The following is a 27,981-nucleotide window of genomic DNA, read 5'->3' as shown; positions in this document are numbered from 1 at the left end:
AAACAACACATTATTTCATTAAATTAGTGAAAAGTTGGCCCGATAACGAAATTGAATCGATTACTTTAAAATCCCTATCACTATGTATTTCAATCAGGAAGATCATCGATGAAATTCCGGTTGCCGTTCTTTGAAGCAAGATGGCGGCGATAGGTATGTTTACTTGTGAAGTTGGGCCCAATCAATTGATTATTTTAAGCTTTTCTTTACTGAAGACTTGCTAGAGTTAACTGCTAATCAAATAAACCGGGAGTGATCTCCCTAAACTTTCTCGAATATTCTTATATAACACTACGGGGGATGGCAACTTGGAATCCATTTTTAATTACTTAAACTTTTAAAAATAGAATGAATAGAATCTCGTAGAAAAAATAATTGCGCACCAAGTGAACGCCAAACAAAGATGTGTATAATAGTGCGGAATATTATTTAGTTCTTTATAAATTCACATGCGGTTTTTGATGAATCGGAAATAGCGTAAATTACTACTTTTTGTCAACGGAAATTACTAAAAATTTGACAGAAGGCAGAGATTAAATCTTTTACTTACTTGTGAAATTACATTTATCTATCTGAAACAGTACTTTTGAAAATTGAAAGTAGAATAAGTTCCACTTCCGGTTACCGGAAATCGCTGAAAAGCTGATACAGAACTACAAATTTGATATAATACTTTTATATGAAATTTCATCCACCTAGTAACGGTACTCAAGTTATCGTGTTTACAGACACACACACACACGCGCGCGCGCACACATACACACACTCATACACACACAGACATACGGACAAAATTGCAAATCTTGATTTTTTTTTTCCCACGATTACAAGACTTTCTCTATACTTTGTGTACGAGAAAGTAAAAATGATAAAAACGATCATCAATGAAGAAAGCACCATACATTCTATTTTTAGATATGACGCGATATGGCTAATAAATTTAGTGAAATGATTGGATTTTGGCGGGGCACACATTTCCAGCGTTGATCATAATAAAATGGCATTATAAAGGGGGGGGGGTGATATTTCTGGCATAGTGACCATGTATATAAAGCTAAGACTATGAACTGTTGCTTAATCATACGATCAGTAGCGTAGCGAGGGGGGGGGGGCGGGGGGGGGGGACATATGTCCCCGGGCGCCGACCTTAGGGGGGGCGCCAAATTGAAAGTTTGAGGGGGGGGTGCAAATGAAAAGTTCGAGGGGGGGTGCAAATCGAAAGTTTGAGGGGGGGTGCAAATGAAATTAATATTTTGTAGCTACACAGTTTCCACAATAGTTTCTTGTCGCATTTTTACAAGTCAAAATAACTAACATTTTATTTTTAAAAAATGAGTTAAAATATTTTTAAAAGATAAATCAGACCCCATGAAACTTCAAATGAGTTTTTTCTCAAAACTATATTTTGGAAGATAGAAAAAGATAATACTAGGGGGACGTTGTGTTAACCACGCTTACAGCAGATTCTGTCACAAACTTTAAGTCAAGTGCAGCTTTACTATGGCTTTCCTGATGCAAAACGCAATGCAATGTCAAGCAATCACTGTCTGCGTATCGTGCTTGTAACTTGTTTTTTTAAAGCTTAACCAAACCCACATTTTTTCCAGTAAAACATTTGGCCCCATCTGTTGTAATGCTGGCCATTCTATTCCACGACAAGCCACTTTTCACAACACACTTCACAGCACAGTCAAACAAGTCCTGACCAGTTGTTGTTTCGTGGTGTTGTTTTAGATTGTTCTCCTTAAATACGGCAATCGTTTCATGACACAGTAAACACACTGCTTTTTTTCCTGTATTACCAAAGAAATAGGTGTGTTCCATTCTTCATTAAACACCTTTGTCTACCATTGGCGATGAAATATCACTTTCTGTTTATATTGCTATTTCAGTTACAACGCCTGCTTCCACCCCCTCTACACATTAAATACACGGGATTCATAATCAATATTACGCTTTTTCGGAGGGTTCTTGAATTCACTTAATTTTGGAAATTTTAAAATTGTACTGTTACATAGACAAAACTGAAATAAAACTGACAAACTAAAAAACTGCGTATTTTCACACTTTAAAGCCGCTTTAATGAAAAAAAATTACAAGACAAACTTTCGGTCGCGGACATAAAGCAAATATCAATTCAAAATTGGTTTTCTGAAGGTCTGGCGGGCCACATAAAAGGATGTGGCGGGCCGCATGTGGCTTGCGGGTCGCACTTTGCTCACCCCTGGCTTATAGCATACCTTATACTTCTCATTGCAAGCACAAATCCTATTTGTGATTTTCCATTGTCGCCTTACACGCTGAATTTCGCGGCGTTTTTTACTTTTTCGTATACGAAGTATAGAGAAGTATTGTAATCGTGCAAAAAATCGAGAACGTTTTACACCTCCCTGAGTCGGAAAACCATAGATTTGCAATCATGTCCGTATGTCTGTATATATATATATATATATATATATATATATATATATATATATATATATATATATATATGTGTGTGTGTGTGTGTGTGTGTGTGTGTCTGTAAACACGGTTGATATATATGAAATTTCATCAACCGTGTTTACAGACAGACACACACACATATATATTTATACACACAGACATACGGACATGATTGCAAATCTATGGTTTTCCGACTCAGGGAGGTGTAAAACGTTCTCGATTTGATATAATATTTATATATGAAATTTCAAGTATTATATCAAATTTGTAGTTCTGTATCAACTTTTCAGCGATTTTCGGTAACCGAAAGTGGAACTTTTTCTAATTTCAAATTTTCAAAAGCCTATAGCTTGAGTACTGTTTCAGATAGATTAAAGAAATTTCCCATGTAAGTAAAAGAACTAATTCTCCGCCTTCTTTCAAATTTTGAGTTATTTCCGTTGACCGGAAGTAGTAATTTACGCTTTTTCTGATTTCTCAAAAAACGCACGTAAATTTATAAAGTACTAATGATATTCCGAAATATTATGATCACATATTGTTTGGCGTTTACTTGGTGCGCAATTCTTTTTCCTACGAGATTCGATTCCATTTCAAAAAGTTTAAGAAATTAAAAATGGATTTAAAATATTGTGTATATCCTGAGTTGCCATTGTGATAGATTGACGAGGAGCCACATTGGTGTTAACAGCCTTTTATTTACAGACGCCATGATGCAAAGGGGAAGGAAGTACAATGCACAAGGGACATCACTCAAGATAACAATATAAATATAATACTAATACAGAAGAGTGAGTTCCCTTGACCTCACAATTATCTCAATCTATTACATCCCTTTACCCTTAGAACACAATAACACATCTCTCAATAGAACAATTGATAGTATCCTAAAATCACCAATTATATTGTAACATGAACATTATGGTAGATTACATCCTTACAAACAATGCACAATATGTTACAACATAATTAAAATACAAAACAATAATGTCAAAGTCCTTTTGACCTTTAAAATCATAGGTCTAACTTATTTGGGACTTTGATTGTCCTGTTTGACCTTCTCAGTGGCTTTTGATTTGGTGACTCAAGATTCTGACCATCTGGATTCTCTATCTCAGGAGGTCTAGGATTTAAATCATTAACTCCAGAATTTACATTTTCTGACTCCAGACAACTTGGTTCACTCATATCAACAGAACTTGGTTGTGGAACAAACTGAGTTGGTGTGAACTGATCAGATTTGGTGGGATTGACAGATTCACACTTATTATCTGCACAAGTTATTTTTAACTTTATAAGGCACAGGTCCTGTACATTGAACAATTTGACCTGGTATCCATTTTTCCTTTCTCCCATAATTTCTTAGATACACACTCTTATTAACACCAAATTCTCCTTCAATGAATGTTTTGTCATGATTTAATGGAACTATTTTTGAATTGGCATCTGAAAGTATTATGCTGTTATTCAGATCCTTGACTGACATAGATTTCTTTGATTGATCAATTTCCTCAGGTAATCTGATAGTGCTTTTTGGTAACCAAAAATACTGTTTAAAAGTAATATCCTGGACAATATCACTTTGCAACTGTGATCCAGTATTTGAAGTGGGTGTATTAAATGGCAAAAATCCTTTTTCTTTTCTTTTGATGTTACCTTTTTAGTTTCTGTAAGTGCTAATGATGTTAGCAAAGTTGTTTGATGATCACATTCCTTCTTACTAATGTATTCTCTTTAAAACATTTGAAATTGCCATATCACCATAATCATTTATTAAGTTACAAATACTTTGTTTAGGCAACTCTGACTGATAATGGACTGCATCTTCTCCATCTTTTATATTATCTTCACAAAGGTTTTTATTTCTTATTTTATATGGCCTTAAGTCATCCTTCACAGACTCTTCAGGCCAACCATTCATACAGTGCTCATATACTTTTATTAAGCACTCATCTTTTTGTGTTTCTCTTTTAATATCATTCACATTTATATTGGAGTTATCCATGATAGTGAAGAGAACAAATACATCTTCTGGTACATAGCTCAGGCTTTGGTTTTTTAAAGGTAATCTACTAAGACTATCTGCACTATTCTCAGATCCAGGTTTGTATTTCAATTCATAATTGTATGCAGTTAGTGTGATAGCCCATCTTTGAATTCTTGGAGAGGCATGCTCAGGTAGGGTTTTGTTTTCTCCAAATAAACCTAGCAATGGTTTATGATCTGTAAAGATGGTGAACTTCCTACCAAACAGAAACTTATGAAATTTCTTAACACCAAAAATGATGCCTAAGCCTTCCCTATCTAACTGAGAATAATTTTTCTCAGCCTGGTTCAAAGATCTACTGGCAAAAGCAATGGGTCTGTCACCCTTCTCATCCATGTGGGACAAGACTGCTCCTACACCATCTGGTGAAGCATCACATGTTAATATAAGTCTTTTCCCTGGGTCATAGTGAGTTAGTAAGGTGTCAGAAGACAAAGCCTCTTTTGCTGTATTAAAAGCAGTATCTTGTTGTTTACCCCAGTGCCAAGTTGCATTTTTCTGTAGCAGCTTGTACAGTGGTGATAGTTTACCAGACAGATTTCCTATGAACTTTGCATAGTAATTTATTAAGCCCAAAAAAGCTCTTAGTTGTTGGGTATTTTCAGGTTTGGGTGCTTCTTTAATGGCTTTTGTTTTCTCAGGTTGAGGTCTGATGCCTTGTTTGCTCAATATATAACCAAGAAAACTAATTTCTGTCAACATGAATTGACATTTATCTTTGTTTATCTTTAAACCTTTTTCACCAACAATTTTCAATACTTCATCAAGTGTTTTAAGATGTTCAGTGTCATTCTTACCAGTTATGTACACATTGTCAAAGTACACACAAACATTTGGAATGTCCTTAAAAATACTGTCCATGACAGCTTGGAAAATTCCAGGGCTAGATGATATGCCAAAACATAGTCTTTCATATTGGTAGAGTCCTTTATGTGTGTTTATTGTCGTATAGACTTTTGAATCTGGATGCAGTTCTAGTTGAGTGTAAGCATGACTAAAGTCTAATTCAGTGAATTTGTCTCCTCCTGCCAAATTCAAAGAGATTTCCTCAATGTTAGGTATAGGGTACCTATTTAGCTCTATTTGCTTATTCAGTGTAGTTTTATAATCTCCACAAATTCTTATAGAACCATCCTTCTTTAACACTGGCACAATGGGCGACGCCCAATCGGAATAGTCTACCTTCTTTATAATGCCATTAGATTCCAATCTACTTAGCTCATTTTCAATTTTATTCCTCATTGCATAAGGTGGAACTCTAGCTTTGCAGTATCTTGGATTTGTGTCTTTAATGCTTAACTTCACTGTTCTATCATTTAGTAATCCAGAGTTACCAAAAACACATTTATTTTCAGATATAACTCTATCTAGTGAAGTAAGACTAGATTCTTTTACATTCTTCAATGAACAAATACTCTCCCAATTTAACTTAAGATCACTTAACCAGTTCCTACCTAGTAATGGTGGTCCATTTCCTTCAACCACAAGAAGAGGAAGTTTAACACTTTGACCATTATAACTTACATGAACCATACACTCTCCTATTACCGGAACATTGTCACCAGTGTATGTTGTTAGACACTTGTGACACGGCTGTAGAGACACTGATCCTCCTGTGACAGCGTCAAAATCTTTCTTTGTTATGACTGTTAGAGATGCTCCAGTGTCAAGTTGGAAGCTGATGCTCTTACCGTTGATATAAACTGGTACATTGATGGGAGCATGACTTATTGATTTCACAGAGAATAGGTTGAAATCCGGCTGCGAATCAGTTTGAGCATTTTCACAGGTAGAGTGGTTCATTGGTTGGGTTAGGTAGTCTTGGTGAGAGTTAACATAGTGCTGCCTTTGGTTGCGGTACTGTCTTGACTGGCTAGATTTAGCAACAGACGAAGACTTTGCAAAGCAGGCCTTGGCAATGTGACCTTGCTCACTGCACTTATAACAAGTTGCAGACTTGAACTTGCACCGATGAGATGCATGGGGACCCTTGCATCGATGACATTTTTGATAATTATTACTAGATTTAGATCTAGGATTTGAACGAGCAGGCTGTTTAGCATAAGTTGGAATGCTCTGTTGGGGTTGATGTTTATTGACTAACCTGCTGTTTACTGCATGGATCCCTGAAGGCGTTAGAGATTTCGCCGCATCTGATGACTGTTGGATTGAAGTTGCGAGTTGTATTGCTTTTTCTAATGTTAGATCTGACTCGAGCAGCAACTTTCTTTGAACATCAGGGCTGTTTACACCTGTCACAAACTTTTCACATAGTCTGTCAGACAGCGTGTCTCCGAATTCACAAAATTCACTTAAATGACGTAAAGCAGCAACATATTCTGATATTGACTCGTTTGGTTGACGAGTCCTACCGTCAAATCTAGCTCGACATAGAAACTTTGATGGGGCGGGCGCATGGTGGTCTGTTAGCAATTTGCTCAGCTCGTTAAAGCTCTTGGTAGTTAGACTAGCTGGTGCGCATAAGTCTTTTAGTAGCCTAAATTGTTGAGGCCCTATGACTGTTAACAAAACAGCTCTCTTTTTGGCTTCTATCGTCACGTCGTTAGCTTCAAGGTAAAAGCTTAACCTATCTAGGTAATCCTGAATGATTTCATCATTCGCATCAAATTCTTTTATTTGGCCATACAGCGCCATTATTCTAGAAATAATTAGCTAATAAGCTCTAGCAAACCTCTTTTTTGCGTAAGTAGGTGCTCTTTCTAGTAGATGTTTATCCCATCCTCGTCGCCAAAATGTGATAGATTGACGAGGAGCCACATTGGTGTTAACAGCCTTTTATTTACAGACGCCATGATGCAAAGGGGAAGGAAGTACAATGCACAAGGGACATCACTCAAGATAACAATATAAATATAATACTAATACAGAAGAGTGAGTTCCCTTGACCTCACAATTATCTCAATCTATTACAGCCATCCCCCGTAGTTTTATATAAAAATGATCGAGAAAGTTTAGGGGAGATCACTCCCGGTTCACTTATTCTTAGTATATTTCTTTAAAATAAAAATTAGCATGCGTAATGTAACGTCAACGGTTGTCATCATTACGCTGATGTTTTGCGATAATATAAAATTGGTCTTATTTAAATTGTATTAAGAATATGAAGAAATACTGAAAGTTACGGACAGTATCCAATTATTACGGAAAATCTATGCTCTTCTTACGAAAAAAACATATTTTGGTTTTGGCAGCCCTGTACATTATATTTTTAAAAATTTAGATTGTAAATCATACATTTAAATTTTTAAAGATTTAAAATTTAACAGGAAATACATTTGAAATTAACTAAATAAAATTTAGTAAATTAAATAGAAGTTTGCAGTTAGCTGTTTTGTATTCGCTCAGGTCAGCATGAAGATGAAGAAAAATATGCAATCAATGATAAGCTAGGTTATGATGAGGCCTCCTGCGTGGTCACCAGCAAGCACAGTAACAAAAGTAGAGGCAGGCCAGCAGCTGAGGTAAGTCAAAAAGTTTATTTTGCTCTGCCTTCTAAAATGTCTAGCCATAATTCTGACGAAAATAAATGTTTTTTATCATTTTTACATAGAGAGACAAAATATTTATTTTCACCACCTTCCATTGTAAAATATCACTTTAAAAAATCAGCCGCTTAAGTGAGTAATATCATTCATGGTCCATCCCAAGTCTCCATCACCTTTCAGGTACATTTTGTTTATCCTTTGTTATAAAAAATGTCAAAGCCAAACGCCCAAAATAGTGCTAGAGGTTTGTCTATAAATAATGTCACAATCAATTGGAAAAATTGAAGTTTTGTGACATCAACTCAGACAGGTCCAAAATGCACGACTTGTATGCCTAATATTGAAAGAAGTTAAGTGTGCTGAAGTGGGGGGGGGGGGGACCTTATGCTTTGTCCACAGCAGAGGTTTAATCACAAATGCTTTGTTCATACAGGGTAAATACTAACTAAAGTCTAACTTAACCGTGATAAAAAGTTGCGTAATAGTATTTTAAGGTGCTGCATAATTTAATAATATTATCATCATGTATAAATATAACTCATTTAGATCACTGAAGTCAAAAGTTGCAGCAGCCCATAAAATCAAAACTTGATACAAATATGTATTCATGAAATTTTTTACCTTTAGCATTGTTTGTTATAACTACAATTTAGTTTTTCAGAACAGGCTAATTTCTATTAATGGAAACACAAAGGAAACTTTTCAAATAAAATTGTATTAAATAATAACGGTTTATTGTTATTATAAACATTCATGTAGACAAACCACCTATAATGAACCCTACTGTAGTCAAAATTAGACCAAACAGTTTGCTTCATAATATAATGATAACTATTGCTTAACAAAAATTCAACTCTCACTATTATAAGACTTATGCATATGTGCACATGAACTAATGAATGCCCGTGTTATGCATTAGTTGACGTAACTCAGTGGTTTAACAGAGTCCATGTCTAAGGCATTTTTTGCGCTTTTTACTTTCTCGTATATACGAAGTATGGAGAAAGTCTTGTAATTGTGCAAAAAAAAAAATCGAGATTTTTACAAATCTCGACGTTTTACACCTCACTGATACGGAAAAACATAATTTTGCAATCTTGTCCGTATGTCTCTGTGTCTGTCTGTCTGTCTGTGTGTCCGTGTGTAAACACGATAACTTGAGTACCGTTACAGCTAGGTTGATGAAATTTCATATATAAGTATTTTATCAAAATCGTAGATCCGTTTCAACTTTTGAGCGATTTCCGATAACCCGAAGTGGTACTTTTCCTACTTTGAATTTTTCAAAAGCCTATAACTTGAGTACTATTTCAGATAGATAAATGAAATTTCACATGTCAGTAAATGATCTAATTCTCTACCTTCTGTTAAATTTTGAGTAATTTCCGTTGACCGGAAGTAGTAATTTACGCTACTTCCGATTTCTCAAAAAACAAATGTAAATTTTTAAAGTACTAATTATATTGCGCACTATTATGCACTTTTTTATTTGGCGTTCACTTGGTGTGCAATTAATTTGTCTACGAGATTTTATTCTATTTTTAAGACTTTAAGTATTTAAAATGGATTAAAAATCATGTCTATAGCCCGAGTTCCCATCCCCTGTTATTTTATATAAGAATATTCGAGAAAGTTTAGGGGAGATCACTCCCGGTTTATTATAAAATGTGAAGCATAGATCGAACGGCCTCCCCTGTTTTGGTCACACAAATCGCTGTTTCTCTACATATTAATCACATGCTTCTTTGGGAGATTAATGGGCAGTCTATGTCTATAAGTTGGGAGCTAGATGTGTTTTAGAGTGCAAGAGAACAAGCTTGCAGAAATTACAATCATGTGCATTTAACGAATAAGGTTAAGAGGGAGAATTGAGCTTCACGTGCACTTCACCGTGTTTAATTTAACAGCTTTATATTTGATCCAATTAAACATCAATCAGATTTATTGAACAGGCAGAACATCACAAAAGTGTCAAAACAGCAGTGTTTGTTTTACTATTATTATAAAGAGGGTACACCCCTCTTTCTTTCATAAAAATGTACCTACGAGTCGGCAGTAAATGACTTCACGCGTGCGTGAACTTGGTGATGATGTGCTAAGTGGGAGGTTAAACGGTTGGGTTTAAGAAATTAGCTTTACATTTCTTAAAAATAAAATGAAAAGGATAAAAGAAAACGTGGTACTTGTAAACTAGTTCAGTTAAAGTTTGCCACTAATATTTTCTATCATAAAGTTAAAGGCTAAATATAGGCAAAAGATATTTTCAGAGATTTATTGGAATTGACAATTTTGATTCTTGCACAGGCTCCAGAAAAAAAAACTACTTAAAGGAAAATATTTGCAAGCATCAAGGACTTGAGAAAATTGGTTGCCATGGCAATGGCGGACATCTTGAAAAGACAATCTTTTGTTTCATAAACTAAAATACGTATCAGCCATATAATCATTGATCATTGTTTAACACTAATAGAGTCAGCTGGCTAGTTTTTGTAACAGAAAACACTCCAAATTTTATTTTTTTTAATTTTCAAAATTTGTTATAGTGAAATACCATTAAAATGAATTCTAAATTAATAAATAAATAATTACTGAATTAACTAATTGATCAACCATTAATTTTACGTTTGTAATTACAGACTTTGTTGGGGGATTTGAATCATCCCAGAGAAAAAAATACTCAGAGCATTATGCCACAGAACAGGTGGGTATTATCTTGTCATGTGTGAGCAGAATATAAGACCTCTAATTATCCCTTTTGTGAGCAGAGGGTTTTTGTGGAATGTTTTTTTTTAAATTCTATATATATCTGTAATGTACTGTCATGAGCATACGATGTATATTCTTTCTCATTTCTGGGATCTCCTCTTCTTGTGTATGCCTGGCACAATGTGTGGAATCAAACACAAGTCCAATTCAAGATATGCTCTAATGTTTCTTTATTCAAACACTTCTCAATCTTCAGTCCGACTCCTAACAATATCTAACTACAACTGATCGCCCACGGTTCAATGGTCAGCTGACCGTCACAAGTGACCTGTCATCTACTGCAATTCTATTAGTCTCCTTGACTGACCAATGTCTAATTAATTTTACCTTTACCTATCTGCTTTAAAAGTCGGGATGATATAGACATTGTTAGGTCGCTTTTCTGTCACCAAAAAGGTGTCATTATTTAACACTAGTCTACTATTATATTATATGCTTAACTACTGCATGAAAAGAAGTCATGTGAGGAGGTGATTTACTTACATGCACCAACCAAAAAAATTTTTTTGACAAATATCATTGCTTAAAACTTTTTATTTATTGAATTAGTTTACAAAAAGGCACCAATTTGCAGAAAATGGCCTCAGGTAGAGCGGCCGCTACTCCTCCAGCAATGTGTACGCTGCTGAGTCGTACCTAGTTCTAAGTTCAAATTAGTTCAAAATCGTGAATGTAACCAACACGCATGCATTTGATGTAACACAAAACTAAATGGATGCATACAATAAAATGAAATCACAATATTTCCATTAAATTGGCGCCCCCATATGTTCTGTGCGCCAAAATGAAAATGATGATTCCGACTAAATACTGCTGAGCGTAATGAAATACGTTTCCGCTGTGACGTTATAATGAAATACGTTTCCGCTGTGACGTTATAATGAAATACGTTTCCGCTGTGACGTTATAATGAAATACGTTTCCGCTGTGACGTTATAATGAAATACGTTTCCGCTATGACGTTATAATGAAATACGTTTCCGCTGTGACGTTATAATGAAATACGTTTCCTCTGTGACGTTATAATGAAATACCTTTCCGCTGTGACGTTATAATGAAATACCTTTCCGCTGTGACGTTATAATGAAATACCTTTCCGCTGTGACGTTATAATGAAATACCTTTCCGCTGTGACGTTATAATGAAATACGTTTCCGCTGTGACGTTATAATGAAATACGTTTCCGCTGTGACGTTATAATGAAATACCTTTCCGCTGTGACGTTATAATGAAATACCTTTCCGCTATGACGTTATAATGAAATACCTTTCCGCTGTGACGTTATAATGAAATACCTTTCCGCTGTGACGTTATAATGAAATACCTTTCCGCTGTGACGTTATAATGAAATACGTTTCCGCTGTGACGTTATAATGAAATACGTTTCCGCTGTGACGTTATAATGAAATACGTTTCCGCTGTGACGTTATAATGAAATACCTTTCCGCTGTGACGTTATAATGAAATACCTTTCCGCTGTGACGTTATAATGAAATACCTTTCCGCTGTGACGTTATAATGAAATACGTTTCCGCTGTGACGTTATAATGAAATACGTTTCCGCTGTGACGTTATAATGAAATACCTTTCCGCTGTGACGTTATAATGAAATACCTTTCCGCTGTGACGTTATAATGAAATACCTTTCCGCTGTGACGTTATAATGAAATACGTTTCCGTTGTGACGTTATAATGAAATACGTTTCCGCTGTGACGTTATAATGAAATACGTTTCCGCTGTGACGTTATAATGAAATACGTTTCCGCTGTGACGTTATAATGAAATACGTTTCCGCTGTGACGTTATAATGAAATACCTTTCCGCTGTGACGTTATAATGAAATACGTTTCCGCTGTGACGTTATAATGAAATACCTTTCCGCTGTGACGTTATAATGAAATACGTTTCCGCTGTGACGTTATAATGAAATACGTTTCCGCTGTGACGTTATAATGAAATACCTTTCCGCTGTGACGTTATAATGAAATACCTTTCCGCTGTGACGTTATAATGAAATACCTTTCCGCTGTGACGTTATAATGAAATACCTTTCCGCTGTGACGTTATAATGAAATACCTTTCCGCTGTGACGTTATAATGAAATACGTTTCCGCTGTGACGTTATAATGAAATACGTTTCCGCTGTGACGTTATAATTAAATACGTTTCCGCTGTGACGTTATAATGAAATACGTTTCCGCTGTGACGTTATAATGAAATACGTTTCCGCTGTGACGTTATAATGAAATACCTTTCCGCTGTGACGTTATAATGAAATACGTTTCCGCTGTGACGTTATAATGAAATACCTTTCCGCTGTGACGTTATAATGAAATACGTTTCCGCTGTGACGTTATAATGAAATAGAATCCAACTGCAGTGGTTGTAATTCATTTTTTTTTTCAAAATACACAAAATGTAAATATGTGACGTCACTCTCATTGACCCCCCCCCCCCCCAGGTCACACATCCAGTGGCGTAGCGAGGTCGGGTGTCACCCGGTGCGGCACTTAATGGTGTCACCCCCCCCCCCCTGAGGCATAGAGACCCTTCCCAGGGACAAACTTTCAAATTTTCGATTTGCACCCCCCCCCCCTCAAACTTTCGATTTGCACCCCCCCTCGAGTTTTCGATTTGCACCCCCCCCCCCCCCCTCAAACTTTCGATTTGCACCCCCCCCCCCCCTCGAGTTTTTCTCTATATATTTTGCTATTTTTTGCCTTGGTGTCACCCCCCTAAATGGTGTCACCCGGTGCGGTCCGCACCCCCCGCCCCCTCCTCGCTACGCCCCTGCACACATCACCCTAAGTTTCAATACTTCAGCCGTCACTCCTCATACCATGTACACGCGTCAGATATGAAAAATTGAATGCCCACACATGTTTCACCAGACGAACATTAAATTCATTTAGATAACCCCGCTGTATTTACCATCACCATCCCCTCCAGGTGTTCTCTCTCCCCCCCCTCTCTCTCTCTTTCTCCCCCCCCCCCCCCCTGCCTGCTTTTAATATTTATTTTCAGAAATGGAACTCAAACTTTGCATCCTGTATAATATGTACACGTTTTTATGAGAGTGAATGAATTAGCTATCAATGTAAATCTACAACAGTCCTAACATGTCAAATGATGAGCATAATTATACAATAGCGGAAGACTATGGGAAAATGATAATATACGCTACCAATATTAAATGTCTGAGGGGGGAAAAGTGTAGATTTAAATGAAAATGTGTATCTATGGGTTTATTCATTCAAACGTCGCTAAACTTTTGGAAGTTGTTGACCAAATACCTGGGAAGATTTCTGCGATATAAAAATGTGGGGGTCCGCGTTGAGTGTAGGGTGCGGTTTGAAACTCAGAGTTTCACAGTGTCTATCCTAGCACCAGGATCCATTGATTGGACACCATGCACAGGAGTGTACACAATGCACTGTCATACACTAGGGCAGGGGTTCCCAACCCCGTGCCCGCGGGCGCCATGGCGCCCGCCGAACGATTCGTATGTGCCCGCCTCTCACTTTTCGACAGAGACAGAATTTTTTTCATAAACATTATTGAAAGGTTGAAGGGGATGGAAATCAAAAGTTTGAGTGGGGGGGGGGGGTGCAAATCAAAAACTTGAGAGGGGGGGTGCAAATCGAAAATTTGAGGGGGGGGGGGGGGTGCAAATCGAAAGTTTTGTCCCCGGGTGACGGGAAGGGTCGCTACGCCTCTGGAAGGAGTTTGTTGATTTAAAATAGGTGGTGCCCGCCACCCTACCGATATTTTAGAATGTGCTCTAGAGTAAAAAAAAAAAGGTTGGGAACCCCTGCACTAGGGACACGGAGGGCTACTGTAACCCTTGACAAAATAGAATCAGCCACTCTGCCGACGTCCCTGGCAGGCGAGTGACCTGGTACACCCCCGGCTCTCACGGAAGACGGTGGCGCCCACATTAATTTTAGATAGTGCCATTCACTAGATCGTAGCAATGGGTAACAGTTACACTAGTTTTGTAATAGAGAATTAATACATTTTAATTTGATCTTTTAAACTGCACCAAATTATCAGAACATATTATTTTTTTTTCAGGATTATGAAAAATGTGAGAATATGCTATACCTTGATTGATGAACAGGAAAAGGTACCTTTCACTTTTAAAAAGAGTGATAAATAATGAAACAGCATTAATGAGCAAATCTATTTTTACTTTCTCGTATATGAAGTTTAGAGGAAGTATTTAAATTGTTCGAAAAATGAACAAATCCCGACGGAAATACTTGGTTTTGCAATTTCGTCTGTAAACATGATAATTTCACTACCGTTTCAGGTACGTTGACGATATTTTATATATTGACTTAGTTAACTTAGTCCTCTTTGCTCCTTATGGAACATAGGGCCTCCACCATTTCCTTCCATTTCGTTCGATCCCCGGCTATTAATTTTGAAATCTCCCAAGACATCCCTGTTGGCTTTTTTTTTTGGTGGGCTAGAAACAGCTGGGTATCATGGGCATTTTGAGGGAAAGCATCAGTAATAATGTGTCTGATCACTTCCCTGCTGGACCACGAGGGTCATAAATTACACAAAATGCCACCCAGATTGGCTGAGATCTAAGAACAGCAATGGTTGTTACATTGAAAGTAGATTAGCAGCTTTATTGGGGGGTTTTGTAGGAGTTTAGTGGTCTCAAGTTTATTACTGTAGTTTAGATCTACTAAATCTATTGCTACTTAACTAGACAATCTAGAATCTATACTAACTAGATCTAGATAATCTATATTACTGCTTTTTATGTCAACACGAATATAAGTATCTTCAATTCCTAAGAGGGTCATAAATTACACAAAATGCCACCCAGATTGGCTGAGATCTAAGAACAGCAATGGTTGTTACATTGAAAGTAGATTAGCAGCTTTATTGGGGGGTTTTGTAGGAGTTTAGTGGTCTCAAGTTTATTACTGTAGTTTAGATCTACTAAATCTATTGCTACTTAACTAGACAATCTAGAATCTATACTAACTAGATCTAGATAATCTATATTACTGCTTTTTATGTCAACACGAATATAAGTATCTTCAATTCCTAAGAGCTCAAGTTTTTTTAACGTATTGTTCCTGTTCTGCGGGTGCAAGGCTCTTAGCATATAATGAACACATTTTGAGACACGCCCAGCGCTGAGCAACAGTTGATTGTTTACTGGCGGTGTTCACCACCGTGGCAGAGGACGTAGGTATCACGTGATTTAAGTCACGTGTTTACAAGGGGTCTATAAATGCAATTTCCTCAATGTAACTGAAACAGTACTCAAGTTATCATGTTTACAAAACAAACCTCGGATAGTTAGACAGGGAACAGGACATTACCCCTCCCATCCCTGTATTGACCACCGTGCAGCGTTTACTCCCCTGCCAATAACCCCAACCCTCGCCCCCTCTAAAATATATACAACAATATCTAAATTCTAAATGTACAAATATGAATGAAATTTAAAAATGATTAATATCAAATATAGGTCTACATGTTGGAATTTTCATTTTCTGAAATAGAAAACAAAGGAAAACTAAATTAATATGTGATGAAAGTGTTATTTAATGCGTTAACTCTCGAAAAGACAAATAATAGATAATTGTGTATGTAAATGTAATATTTTATTTGCATCAAATAAGAAGAGATGTAACTTTTAGTAATCTTATGAAAAAATCAATTTAAACGAAAAAAAGTATATTTCAATATAACTGAAGTTTAAAAAAAATCTAAACGTGCTCCGTTTATTCCATTAGCTTCTAAAATCCACTTCTTCACATGCGTTTACCAACATTACCTCAGTGTTTCTTCCAGACTTTTTTCTCCGGGGGGGGGGGGGCACTTGAAATTTTGGGGGGGGGGGGGGGCGGTAGACTTTCTTCGGGGGGGGGGGGGGGCGGACACTGCTAAAAGTATATATTTTCTATATAAATTATATAAATTTCATTTCGTTCGGGGGGGGGGGGGGCCGGTAAAATTTTTTCGAAGAGATGCCTGGAAGAAACTCTGATTACCATACGCACTTTAAAGATAAACCAAGTGAAAAACTCACATAAGCAGTGACATTTTAGGTATAAAAATACATAATATATCGGCACAATTCACTTTTCTTATCAATCGCAATCTTGAAGGGGTGGGAGGGGGGGGGGGCAATGTCCTACAGCAGTGTTTTGGGCGGGATGGGGGATAATGTCCCTGGGGTAATTGATAGGAAGTAATTGCTCTGGAAGAGGGGGGGGGGAGGTTTCATGTAGAAAATATATTCATTGTAAATATAGTTGTCTTAACTTAATAACTTAAGTTTAAAAATTGCTTAAATAATATTGCTCTGCTACCTGGTTTTGACATGTTTTTAAATTTGAGTTATTTTCGCCGGGTGAAGGTCACCATGTTAAATTAAGTTCTTTGAGTAATTATGTATACTGCTTAACGAAAAAATGCTGTCTAATTTAGGTGAAAATCTCTCAGCTTGTAAAGGAGATGGGAGGAGACGTTGACGATGAGATAACTGATGACTCAACACATATGATTGTTGAGAGACTCGGAGCAATAGAGTATTTTGTGGGTGTCACAAAGTCGTTCTTTAACTAACATGAGATTAGTTTGAAATTTGGGTGAAATTCGGCTAATCTTTCGCTTTAGGTCAGATTACCATTTGGGTAATTAAGGGTAAAGTCTAACGAGGCTAGTAATGTAAAAGAAAGGTAGCTCATTAAATTTTAGTAATTATTTTATTTTAATTATTTAGAGTAATTATTTCACAATTTTAGGACGATTTATGTTTTAAAAGTTTTTTGGGATCCGTTAGAAAACAAGCTGCAAGCGCCTCCTTGCAGTCCCCTCTCTTTCTCTCTATCACTATCACTACCACCCCCACCCCACCCCCACATTGTCTGGTGAGCTGTGGTCACGCTGTTTACATTTTACAATCATAGAGACGGGTTTGGTGACGGCTATTGGGGCAGATAATTTAGTTTGAAACGATTTTAAAGGTTGGGGGGTAGGGGGGGGGGGGTTATGGTCCTTAACATGCTACTTATAGTGTTTAAAGAAATATTTTCAGTGTCAGCGTTGGTACTGTCGAATTCACAAATTATGAATTACTGAAAAGTAGAAAAAACAACAACTAAATAGCGGCGTCTGTTATGCCGCGGGCCGGCTCGTATATATAATTCTCTTCTGGGATCCGTTAGAAAACAAGCTGCAAGCGCGCCTTACAGTCCCCTCTCTTCCTCTCTACCGCTACCACCCCCCACCTCCCATCCTCTCACAGGGTCTGGTGAGCTGTGGTTCACGCTGTTTACATTTTAAAATCATAGAGACGGGTTTGGTGACGGCTATTAGGGGCAGATAATTTAGTTTGAAACGATTTTAAACTTAGAGGAGGTAATTAAGAGGACGCTGCTTTCACGTGGGGGGGGGGGGGGGGGGGGGGGAAGGGGGGTTTAGTGTTTTTAAGCAAATATTTTCAGTGGCAGCATTGGTACTGTCGAATTCACAAATCATAAATTACTGAAAAGTAGAATTAAAAAAAAACTAAATAGCGGCGTATGATACGCAGCGGGTCGGCTCGTATTGATATATTTGACATGACGTTTGGTTTATTATTCAATTTATATATATATATATATATATATATATATATATATATATATATATATATATATATATATATATATATATATATATATATATATATATATATATATATATATATATATATATATATATATATATATAGTATATATTGCTCAATTCTGTATGTAAAAATAAGTTTGTCGTGGATACTTCAATGGATTTAAGTGTTAGATTATTATAGTGCTCGCGGTCTAAATTTATGAGTTAAAAAAATTAATACTGAAAGTGTTGGGAAATAATTTTCATTTTTCAAACTGATAGTAATAATTGTCGGCATTTACATTAAACACAATTTCAAAAAAATATCTTTTACAAAATTCTAATTACGTCTGAAAATTATCTATATTTAGTCCTTTAGCACTTACTTACCTTTGATAAATTACAAAAACACAATTACTTCCCTTTATAAAACATTGCATTAGTGAAAAAGAATTTACTTTTTATTACTTTGTTTTGGTGTTGGGAAAAAAATAATTACATAATTAGCGGGGATTGATCAAGTGCAAATGTTGTAGGTATTTTACGGATAAGCTTGAAGTATTATAATTGTTCATTAAATTGAAGCAGGCGCGTCCGCCGGCGCCCCACCAGGGTTCAATTTGGCGCTCTGGGCTATCCTGTGAGCGCCATGGTGCATAATTTCGCTTTAAACAGCGCGATAGAGTATGGATAAGAAAGGTTACTATAGTCTTTAAGTGAATCGAATCCGGGCGTCCTCTGGCGCCCAGACAGGGTGCTATTTGGGGCCCCCGGCCTCCCGTGTTCGGTTTGGCGCCTACGTTCGTTTAAGTGAGTGCAAAAGACTATGAATATGTTGGGGTATTATAGTCGTTTATTAAGCTGAAACAGGCGATTCCGCCCCGGGCTAGACTGTGAGCACTTTACGTTTATGTTCGCGTTAGTGTTTTCTTTGTGTTTAGGTTGGGTTTGCGTTAGTGGTTGCGTTTTGATGTGGTTCGTTTTTGTTCTTTCTTTTTTCGTTTTCGCTTGTGTTTTTTTCTTTGGGTTTGTGTTTGTATTTGTGTTTGGGGTTGGTTTTGCGTTTGGATTTGGTTTGTTTTCGTTTGCATTTTCGTTTGTGTTTTTTCTTTGGGTTTGTGTTTGTGGTTGGTTTTGAGTTTGGATTTGGTTTGTTTTCGTTTGCTTTTTTGTTTGTTTTTTCTTTGTGTTTGTATTGGTGTTTGTGGTTGTGGTTGGGTTTGTTGTTAGGTTTTTGTTTTCGTTTGTATTTGTAATTGTGTTAGCGTTATGTTGTTTTGGTTGTGGTTTGGGTGGGCAATACCGGGTTTATGATGATTACTAAATACACAGGTAATGGTCTTTAATAGAAAGGTTTTTCACAGAAGCCAGAGCAGGGCCTGGCCGGGACGGCTAGTATATATATATAATTCTCTTCTTGGAGACGTTAGAAAACAAGCTGTAAGCGCGCCTTGCTCTCTAGGAAGTATGGTTCACGCTAACTGTTTATAATAGTAGAGCCGGGTTTTGTAACGGCTATTAGGGGCAGATAATGTAGTTTGAAACGATTTTAAACTTCGGGGAGGTTCAATGGGGGGGGGGGGAAGGAGGGCGGTATCGTCCTTAACGACCATCTGATAGTGCTTTAAAGCAAATATTTTCAGTGGCAGCATTGGTACTGTTGAATTCCCAAATTATGAATTACTGAAAAGTAGAAAATAAAACAACTAAATAGCGGCGTATGATACGCCGCGGGTCGGCTCGTATATTATATTTGACACAAAAAAAGTCACCTCTCTTTCACATTACTAGCCTAGGCTGAATTTACATAAACGAGAGATCATCTAAAATTTTATTCATACTAATTTTCTAACGGTATATATATATATATATATATATATATATATATATATATATATATATATATATATATATATATACGTATATATAGGGCTATATATATGTTTATAAAGCTATCTTTTATTGAGACGATTGATATCGTCCCTGGATCCATCCAACTTGTAAACCTGACTTAAAACAAACAGAAAAAAAGGTGCTTGACATAGCGCTGACCACAAAATCCTTTTATTTGCTGATTTCAAAGAATTAAATACCACTCACCTGAAATTCAGTAGACATAGTTCTGAGTGTACAATTCATTCATTTACTGAGAACAATGAAAAATGTTTAAATTCATATGTCCTTTGTACCAGACTTAACTTTTGAACCTGAGGATCAGTAGGATGGGTGAAGTAGACTTCACCTGTTTTCATGACCGAACCATATGAAGAGATAGAGATTAGACTAAGCCCACTAACTTCACTTTCACTAATATGAATCAGGTACCCATCAGAGCTGGGTGTACTCAAAGAAATTTTACGGATTCCAACCCTAATACTTTATTATCACCCCTTACTTGTTCTATACAGTTAGAGTAACTGTACTCACCTCGAACAACTGACACTAGGTTCTGCTTTGTGGCTCCTAGTTTAATTATTATTTGACATAGATCCTGAATGAAAAGAAAAAGTTTGTATACACTGCCAATGTAGAATAAGAATATGTATTCACTTTTTATTTATTCACATTATAACTATAAAACATATTCCTTCAACTAAAAGAGTCGACCACATGGTCCAAACCTCAACCATTGTTGCCTCACTTTGAACAGTTCTTACTTGCTTCGTAACATTAAATTTGTACTTATTTCGTTGCTCGGTTAACTAAATAATGATATATTCTTAACATTTTGCATATGTTGTTCTGTGTCAATGTGTAAAAGTTATATAAAATTTCATGTATAATATAATTTATAGAAGTGAACAAAAAAAGTATGGTAGACCACGTTCCTCGTTAAAAGAGTTTATACGATGACTCAGTTATTAGTTTACTATAGGTGCTCGAGGATATAAAAGACCAAACATTTTCAGCCTTATCTCAGACACCCATCTAAACATCTTTACAAAATGTATTACTAATTCCCATACAACCATGACATTTAATAGGGTATACTCAGTGGCGGAACTAGAAAAAAGGGGCTACCCCGCAAAAATATTGTTTGGGCCCATATATATATATATATATATATATATATATATATATATATATATATATATATATATATATATATATATATAAACTAAATACGAACATTGGATACTCAATACGGGTTTTTTTTTCGAAATTTGAAAGAATTTTTTTTTTTTTTAATTAAAATATGTTACAAAAACACATCATTTGTGTGAGTGCTATTACTACTATTAGTCCGTTTTTTAATTCTTAGTTTCAACTTTTGACAATATTATATAGCTTATTAATTTACAAGTCGGTCAAAAGAATATGAAGCCTGAAAGCTTTGTATTTGCAATGGTTTCTCGCTTTATGTTTATTTTTAAGTTATTTTGTATTTATATTATTAGTTTTTAATACCTTTCCCTTTTCTACTATGTCATTCTTTATTGTGTATTTTTTATAAAAATAATAATTAAGAGAAGTAATTGCTTTTTAATTAGTTTAGTGCACAAAAAAAAGTTTCTTAACTAAGAGCACACATATTTGACTATTTAAAAAAGGGAAATAAGTCATGGAAGTGGTTTGAACATTTGCCTATCTTTCACACTACAACTCATGTAGCTAAATATTTTTTTCCTTTACGAAACAGCGTGTGTTAGCTACTGTAGAACATCACTACTGTAGTAGATCTGTTTTTTTTTTTACAAAAAAATATTTTTTTTAACTATAAAAAATTGATTATGGTCGGCTGTGGGCCCCTAAACGGCCCGGGCCCCCCCGCAGTGCGGGGTCTGGCGGCACTGTAGTTCCGCCCCTGGTATACTTTGATTAAGATTTAACGCAATTTTTCTATATTTTTTAAAATCAGCAAGCAATTGCTAGAAAAATGCCGGTAATGATCGCTGATTGGATCTTTACTGTTTATGAAGCATCAAAGTTAAGGTTGGTCTATTGTTTTTCATTTTGTAGTTCTTTTATTTATTTTCCTTATGCCCTGACACTGGCTAATTCTCCATGCACATTTTGCACATTATTACATCAATTTAAACTAGAGGCTCCTCTCGGGTGTAATACACAATTAGGCCAGACTTGAACTGAATTTCATGAAGCTGAAAATCAAAGCTGTCTCTCCAATATAGTCTATACATTTTTTTTATATTTAAATTTTAATTACATTTTTTCTTATTGCAATGTTTTATCGAATTTTTATTCTGCAGAAATGTCAATCCAATAGACGCATATCATTTAAACTATTTTAAATGCCCACCCTTCCTTGGGCTAACAATAGCATTGTATGGGTTTTCCAACACAGAGTACTTCAAAAGGAAAATAGCTTTGAATGGTATGCAGACTTTCATTTTCAGTTTTCAGGCCTTTATTCTTAGTTTTATACAAATTTGGTACATAAAGTCTATGGATCATTATGAACTTATTTGGTACAGTAAAATGTTATGAATAACTGTTTGAGTTAGGTTTGAAAAGTATATATACCATGTTGTTGTATTATTCAACCAAAGGTTAAATGAGGGTATTATAGCAGTGTGAACTAAAGCTAATAAGTATTTAGTATTTAGCTAACTAGTATTTAATATCAATGTTAAGATTAAAAATAATAAAATAATGTAATTACATTTGTTCATGTAACAATTGCAGGGGGAAAGGTGCTAGACAAGCTAGATCAATGCACCCACCTAGTACTAAATGATTATATAGGTAAACCTATTAGTACATAACTCATAAATCTCAACAAATAACTTTGATTGAAGTAGATATATTCCATGTTGTATCTATGTATATAATTCTCTACGTGGGGACCATGCGGGACACCACCACGTACGCGCGCCTAAACGCCTCCTCCCTCGCTCTTTAGGCATATAGCTACCACCCCCACCACCAGTCTGGTGAACTGTGGTTCACGCCAAATGTTTACAATGATGTTTTTCATTTTCGTCTATAAACTGTCGTCACTGACGGCTGCTTTCACGAGTGTAGGGAGGAGGAGGATAATCGTTTTTCACGAGCTACTGATAGTGTTTTAAAGCAAAATATTTTCAGTAGCAGCATTGGTAGTGTCGAATTCTCAAATATAAATAACTGAAAAGTAGATAATAAAACAATTTAATAGCACCGTATGCTACAAGGGCGTATGCTGCGTTCGGCTCGTAGTCTTTGTTTGAGAATTATTTTTTTTTTACTGTTTTTGTACAATCATTATGTATACATCTATCATTTTTTCCAAAGACCAATCTTTAGGCCGCCTTTTAGAAGCACAAGAAAACGAACCGATTATCATTCCTCGCGAGTGGCTCACAGATTGCCTAAAAGAAAAAAGCTATCTAAACCCTCTGCATTACAAGGTGTATATCACCAACCCCCCTGGTAATTTTTATATAATATATTCAAATTAGTTGAGATAATTGGTGTACAATTTAATTTTTACTAATCTTATCCATTTTTTAAATTTAATCGTTTTTAATTTATTGATATTAAAAACATAGATGAAGTGAAAGTTGACATGTATGATTTACTCACTTATTAAAATAAACCGGTAGTGATCTCCCCTAAACTTTCTCAAATATTCTTATATAAAACAACAGGGGATGGTAACTGGGGATATAGTTATGATTTTTAATCCATTTTAAATACTGAAACTTTTAAAAATAGAATAGAATCTCAGTAAAAAACAATTGCGCACCAAGCGAACGCCTAATAAAGGTGTGTATAATAGTGCGCAATAGTATTAGTACTTATAAATTTACATTAGTTTTTTGAGAAATCGGAAGTAGCGTAAATTACTACTTCCGGTAAACGGATATTGCTCAAAATTTAACAGAAGGTAGAGAATTAGATCTTTTACTTACATGTGAAATTTCATTTATCTATCTGAAATAGTACTCAAGTTATAGGCTTTTGAAAAATTCAAAGTAGAAAAAGTACCACTTCCGGTTGTCGGAAATCGCTCAAAAGTTGATACGGATCTACGATTTTGATATAATACTTATATATGAAATTTCATCAACCTAGCTGTAACGGTACTCAAGTTATCGTGTTTACACACGGACAGACACACACACAGACACACACACAGACACACACACACACAGACATACGGACAAGATTGCAAAATTATGTTTTTCCGTATCAGTGAGGTGTAAAACGTCGAGATTTGTAAAAATCTCGATTTTTTTTTTGCACGATTACAATACTTTCTCTATACTACGTATATACGAGAAAGTAAAAAAGTTTAATATTTCCTCATTTCTGTACATTTATTGTAGCAAAAAACCAGGGGCCTACAAACAAAAAGAGATACTTCAACGAGTATGGGCATGAAATTGTGTACATGAAGGTAATTACTTTTAATTTAAAAAATCTTTATTGTAAACCAAAAAGCATTTTACACCTCATGTTGTTTAAGTCATTTTTCCAAGAAACTGATTATTTTCTGACATCATTTTCCTTTTATTTATTTTCAGGCACCTATGTTTTTTGATCCTAAAGGTAAATATATCCTATACAGGACAAATCTTAAATACTCATTTAAATAAGAAATTTCAATTTCTCAACATGTATTGTTTTTTTTAAAATACATTCAATTCTGAGCAGTTTTGTAAAATTATTTTGCTTCATTAAATAGTGGTAGTATTTTTTATACATTTTTAAAAGTTAATTAGAGTAATGACTTAATTCTCCTATATTTTTCATAATTAACCAACCCAAAAATAATAATTTAAAAAAAACAGCTCAAAAGCTGTTCTATCTGCTAAGTAAGAGGGTGCAACTTTCATAATATAAATAGTTTTCACTATTTCTTGTTTTTCTCTAAAATCACATATTTCTCATTTTTCTCAAAACGTCAGTTTGTATCAAAATAGTACTGGTTAGGAACATTTATCTTAAAAGCTACTTATTTTAAAAATAATTACTTATTAAAAGCCACTAAAATATTTCATTAAAATTTTGTACACATGTTAACCAAACACTGCTTTAAAAGAATGATTACAAGTACAATCATTTACGTATTACTTAAACTTTTTTTTACAAAATAAATTGCTTTGCCTACCCCTGATTTTTAAGTCAGATTTTAAGTCTCGCGTTTAAAAAATTAGTCAAAAACTCAATTTTTAAAAAATTTCTAATGGTTATAGTCTAAAATTTTTTGTATAGATGTATATTATATGTGGTTAAAATTATATGCCGTTCTGTCTAATACTCTTTTTTTCTGTGTACCTTACTGAATGCTGATTTTGAGGGTTTTTTACCCTAAAAGTGCAGTTTTAGATACAATCGTGAAGTTCTAGAGATTTTTGTGGTTTTTCTTAGATTTTAATACTATTTACAACTTCCTAATCACTCAAAATGGTCGAAATTCACTGATTTCAATTAGGGGGTTTAACCTGCCCTTAAACAGCCTATTTCAACATTAAGTTTATTAAATTAAATAAAATATCTAAAAATGATACCGGAAAGTTAATTATGTTTTAACAATATTTACTTGAGTAAGCTTTACTTAAGTCGTCTAATAAATCTCAAATCGTTTCAGAAATAGATGATTTTATGAAAGGTGTCAAAGCCTATGAAGACCAGAAGAATGTTTCGGAGGCGGAAAAGCCACAAACCGTAAATCAACAAACCACAAAGGTACCTCCAAGCACGCATTGAAAAAAGGTTTAACATTTTTACAATTAGTTATTTTATTACAAAATGTAAATTGGCGGATGTTAGAGTGATTGCTGCAAACCTGCAAGTCTCCAGTTCATAACTCAGATCTAACTTCAGTCTAAAGGACATCCATCAGTCCACCCAGCTCTAGTGGGCACCTGACTGACATAAGGAAAAGTAATAGGTTATAAAGAGCAAATTATTTTGTTAACTAGTGGTCCAGCTCTCCTATATCTTGTTTTCACAGCCTGGTAAAATGCAATCTGAAGCTGATGATATTGATGACACAATACTAGAGTTTGTACAAAAAGCTTATGTTACCAACCTAGTAAAAGTTGGAGTCTCTGCTGGTAAAATATACTGTTTTGTCATAGATATAGATAGATAAAAACCTGAAAACTGGTAAAATTTCTATTTTTGTAGTTAATAATTTTCTTCCTCGACTTGTTTCAATTTCTTTTTGTACAATATTTATTGTCTACGGTTTTAAGCAAAAGCCTCTCTGAAATCAAAGATCCCTAAGTTTATTGTGATGACAAAAAACGCCCTTTCAACATCTCATGTGTTTGAACTACACGAGTTGTGTAAGGCCAAGGTAACTCATTTGTAATAGTTTAGCAATTAAGCCATTACTTTCTAATGCGGCAGAGATTTTTCTTATGTGGAACCATCCGGTTGCTTAGTCGTATTGAGAAGAATTATTAAAGCAACTGGTTGATTTTATTTAAATTTAATTTGCCATTTATTTCAAGTTCATTAGTTTAGGTGCTATCTCATGCATAGTAGCTAACTTGACATGGTGACCATTTTGCCTGCTATCAAGTTTGGCATATAGTACATTTGATTTTTTTTATTTCCTTACCCAGGCTGTGCCATATGTATTTGTTGTGTCCAAAGAAGGTCAGTTATTTAATATTTTTCTATTTTGTTTTCATAAACTGCAGTTACTATATTTTATTGTGTAATTGATATTAGTACATCTTATTTTTTTTATTACACTCCTGATAGAGCTTTGATACTCTTCTTATCAACAGCTTTGGGCCAAGCATGCAACTCCAGAGTTCCAGTGACAGCCTGTTCAATCTTGAACATTAACTCCAATGCAAATTTTGAATCTGATGTTCAGAAACTCATGAAATTGCAGAGCAGTAAGTTCATTATCATATATAAACAATATTTGTAGTTTCTTTTCAATCGATTTTTTTCTTGAGTTAATAAAGGCATAAATACGAAGGTGATACCATTAAAATTTGACATAAATGACTGATAGTTACCAAGAAACCAGACCAAAAACTCAATATTTGTGCTAAGAAAGGGGTAATATATCTTTTTATGTAGTTTGTAATACTGGATACTGCTCTATGCTTTCCTTATATCAAATTACGGTAAAGCACTATAAATTAATTTCTCTTGCATGGTTGATGTTGTAGATCTGCCGTCACATACAAGGTTCAATGTGGAAACAACACGTAACCATTAAATTGATGGTTTTTAAATAAAATAGCAAACATCATTAGTTTAGTTTCAAGTTTTTAAAGTTTTGAATATTAGTGGTGATTTTAACAGGGTCAAAATTTAAGCACTAACAGTTTACATGCTGTATTTATTTCAACAATTACATTTTTTTTCAGACACTGCTGCTAAAGTTCTAGTAACTGAGCTGGTCAGCTTCACACAACACGTAAAAGATGAGCAGAAATAACAGTTTATCATGAGTACAAAATCAGGCCAAATGTTAAAAGTCGGACAGGAAAGTTACACTGTCTAAAAAACAAATGCATGGTAAATGAGATGCTTGTCTCAATTAACGAAATAAACTATCATAAGGAAAAAATGCTGCAAAGAAATCACACTGCACTATTTTTTAATTTGGGACGCACTGGCAAAGGTTTATAAAGCTACATCTCAACAACATCTTAAGGAAAATAAATAATATT

General features: G+C 35.1%; 1 protein-coding gene across 1 annotated transcript; it reads left to right on the top strand.

Annotated features, from left to right (window-relative positions):
- The first annotated feature begins 121 nt into the window (after window positions 1-121).
- LOC131935927 (uncharacterized) lies at window positions 122-27,981 on the top strand. The gene is made up of 17 exons (XM_059292670.1): window positions 122-153; window positions 7,859-7,974; window positions 10,635-10,699; window positions 14,840-14,891; window positions 17,228-17,335; window positions 22,251-22,324; window positions 22,600-22,724; window positions 23,036-23,095; window positions 23,624-23,761; window positions 24,661-24,731; window positions 24,859-24,883; window positions 25,926-26,023; window positions 26,292-26,394; window positions 26,536-26,639; window positions 26,911-26,944; window positions 27,079-27,192; window positions 27,676-27,981. The coding sequence occupies exons 1-17, from the start codon at window positions 141-143 to the stop codon at window positions 27,744-27,746; spliced, it is 1,371 nt and encodes a 456-aa protein (XP_059148653.1). The 5' UTR covers window positions 122-140; the 3' UTR covers window positions 27,747-27,981.

Source organism: Physella acuta, unplaced genomic scaffold (genome assembly GCF_028476545.2).
Source record: "Physella acuta isolate Inbredline_101_S28 unplaced genomic scaffold, ASM2847654v3 ptg000164l, whole genome shotgun sequence".
Lineage (NCBI taxonomy): Eukaryota > Metazoa > Mollusca > Gastropoda > Physidae > Physella > Physella acuta.
Note: the sequence above shows the minus strand (reverse complement) of the source record. Positions and strands in the feature narration are given on the sequence as shown.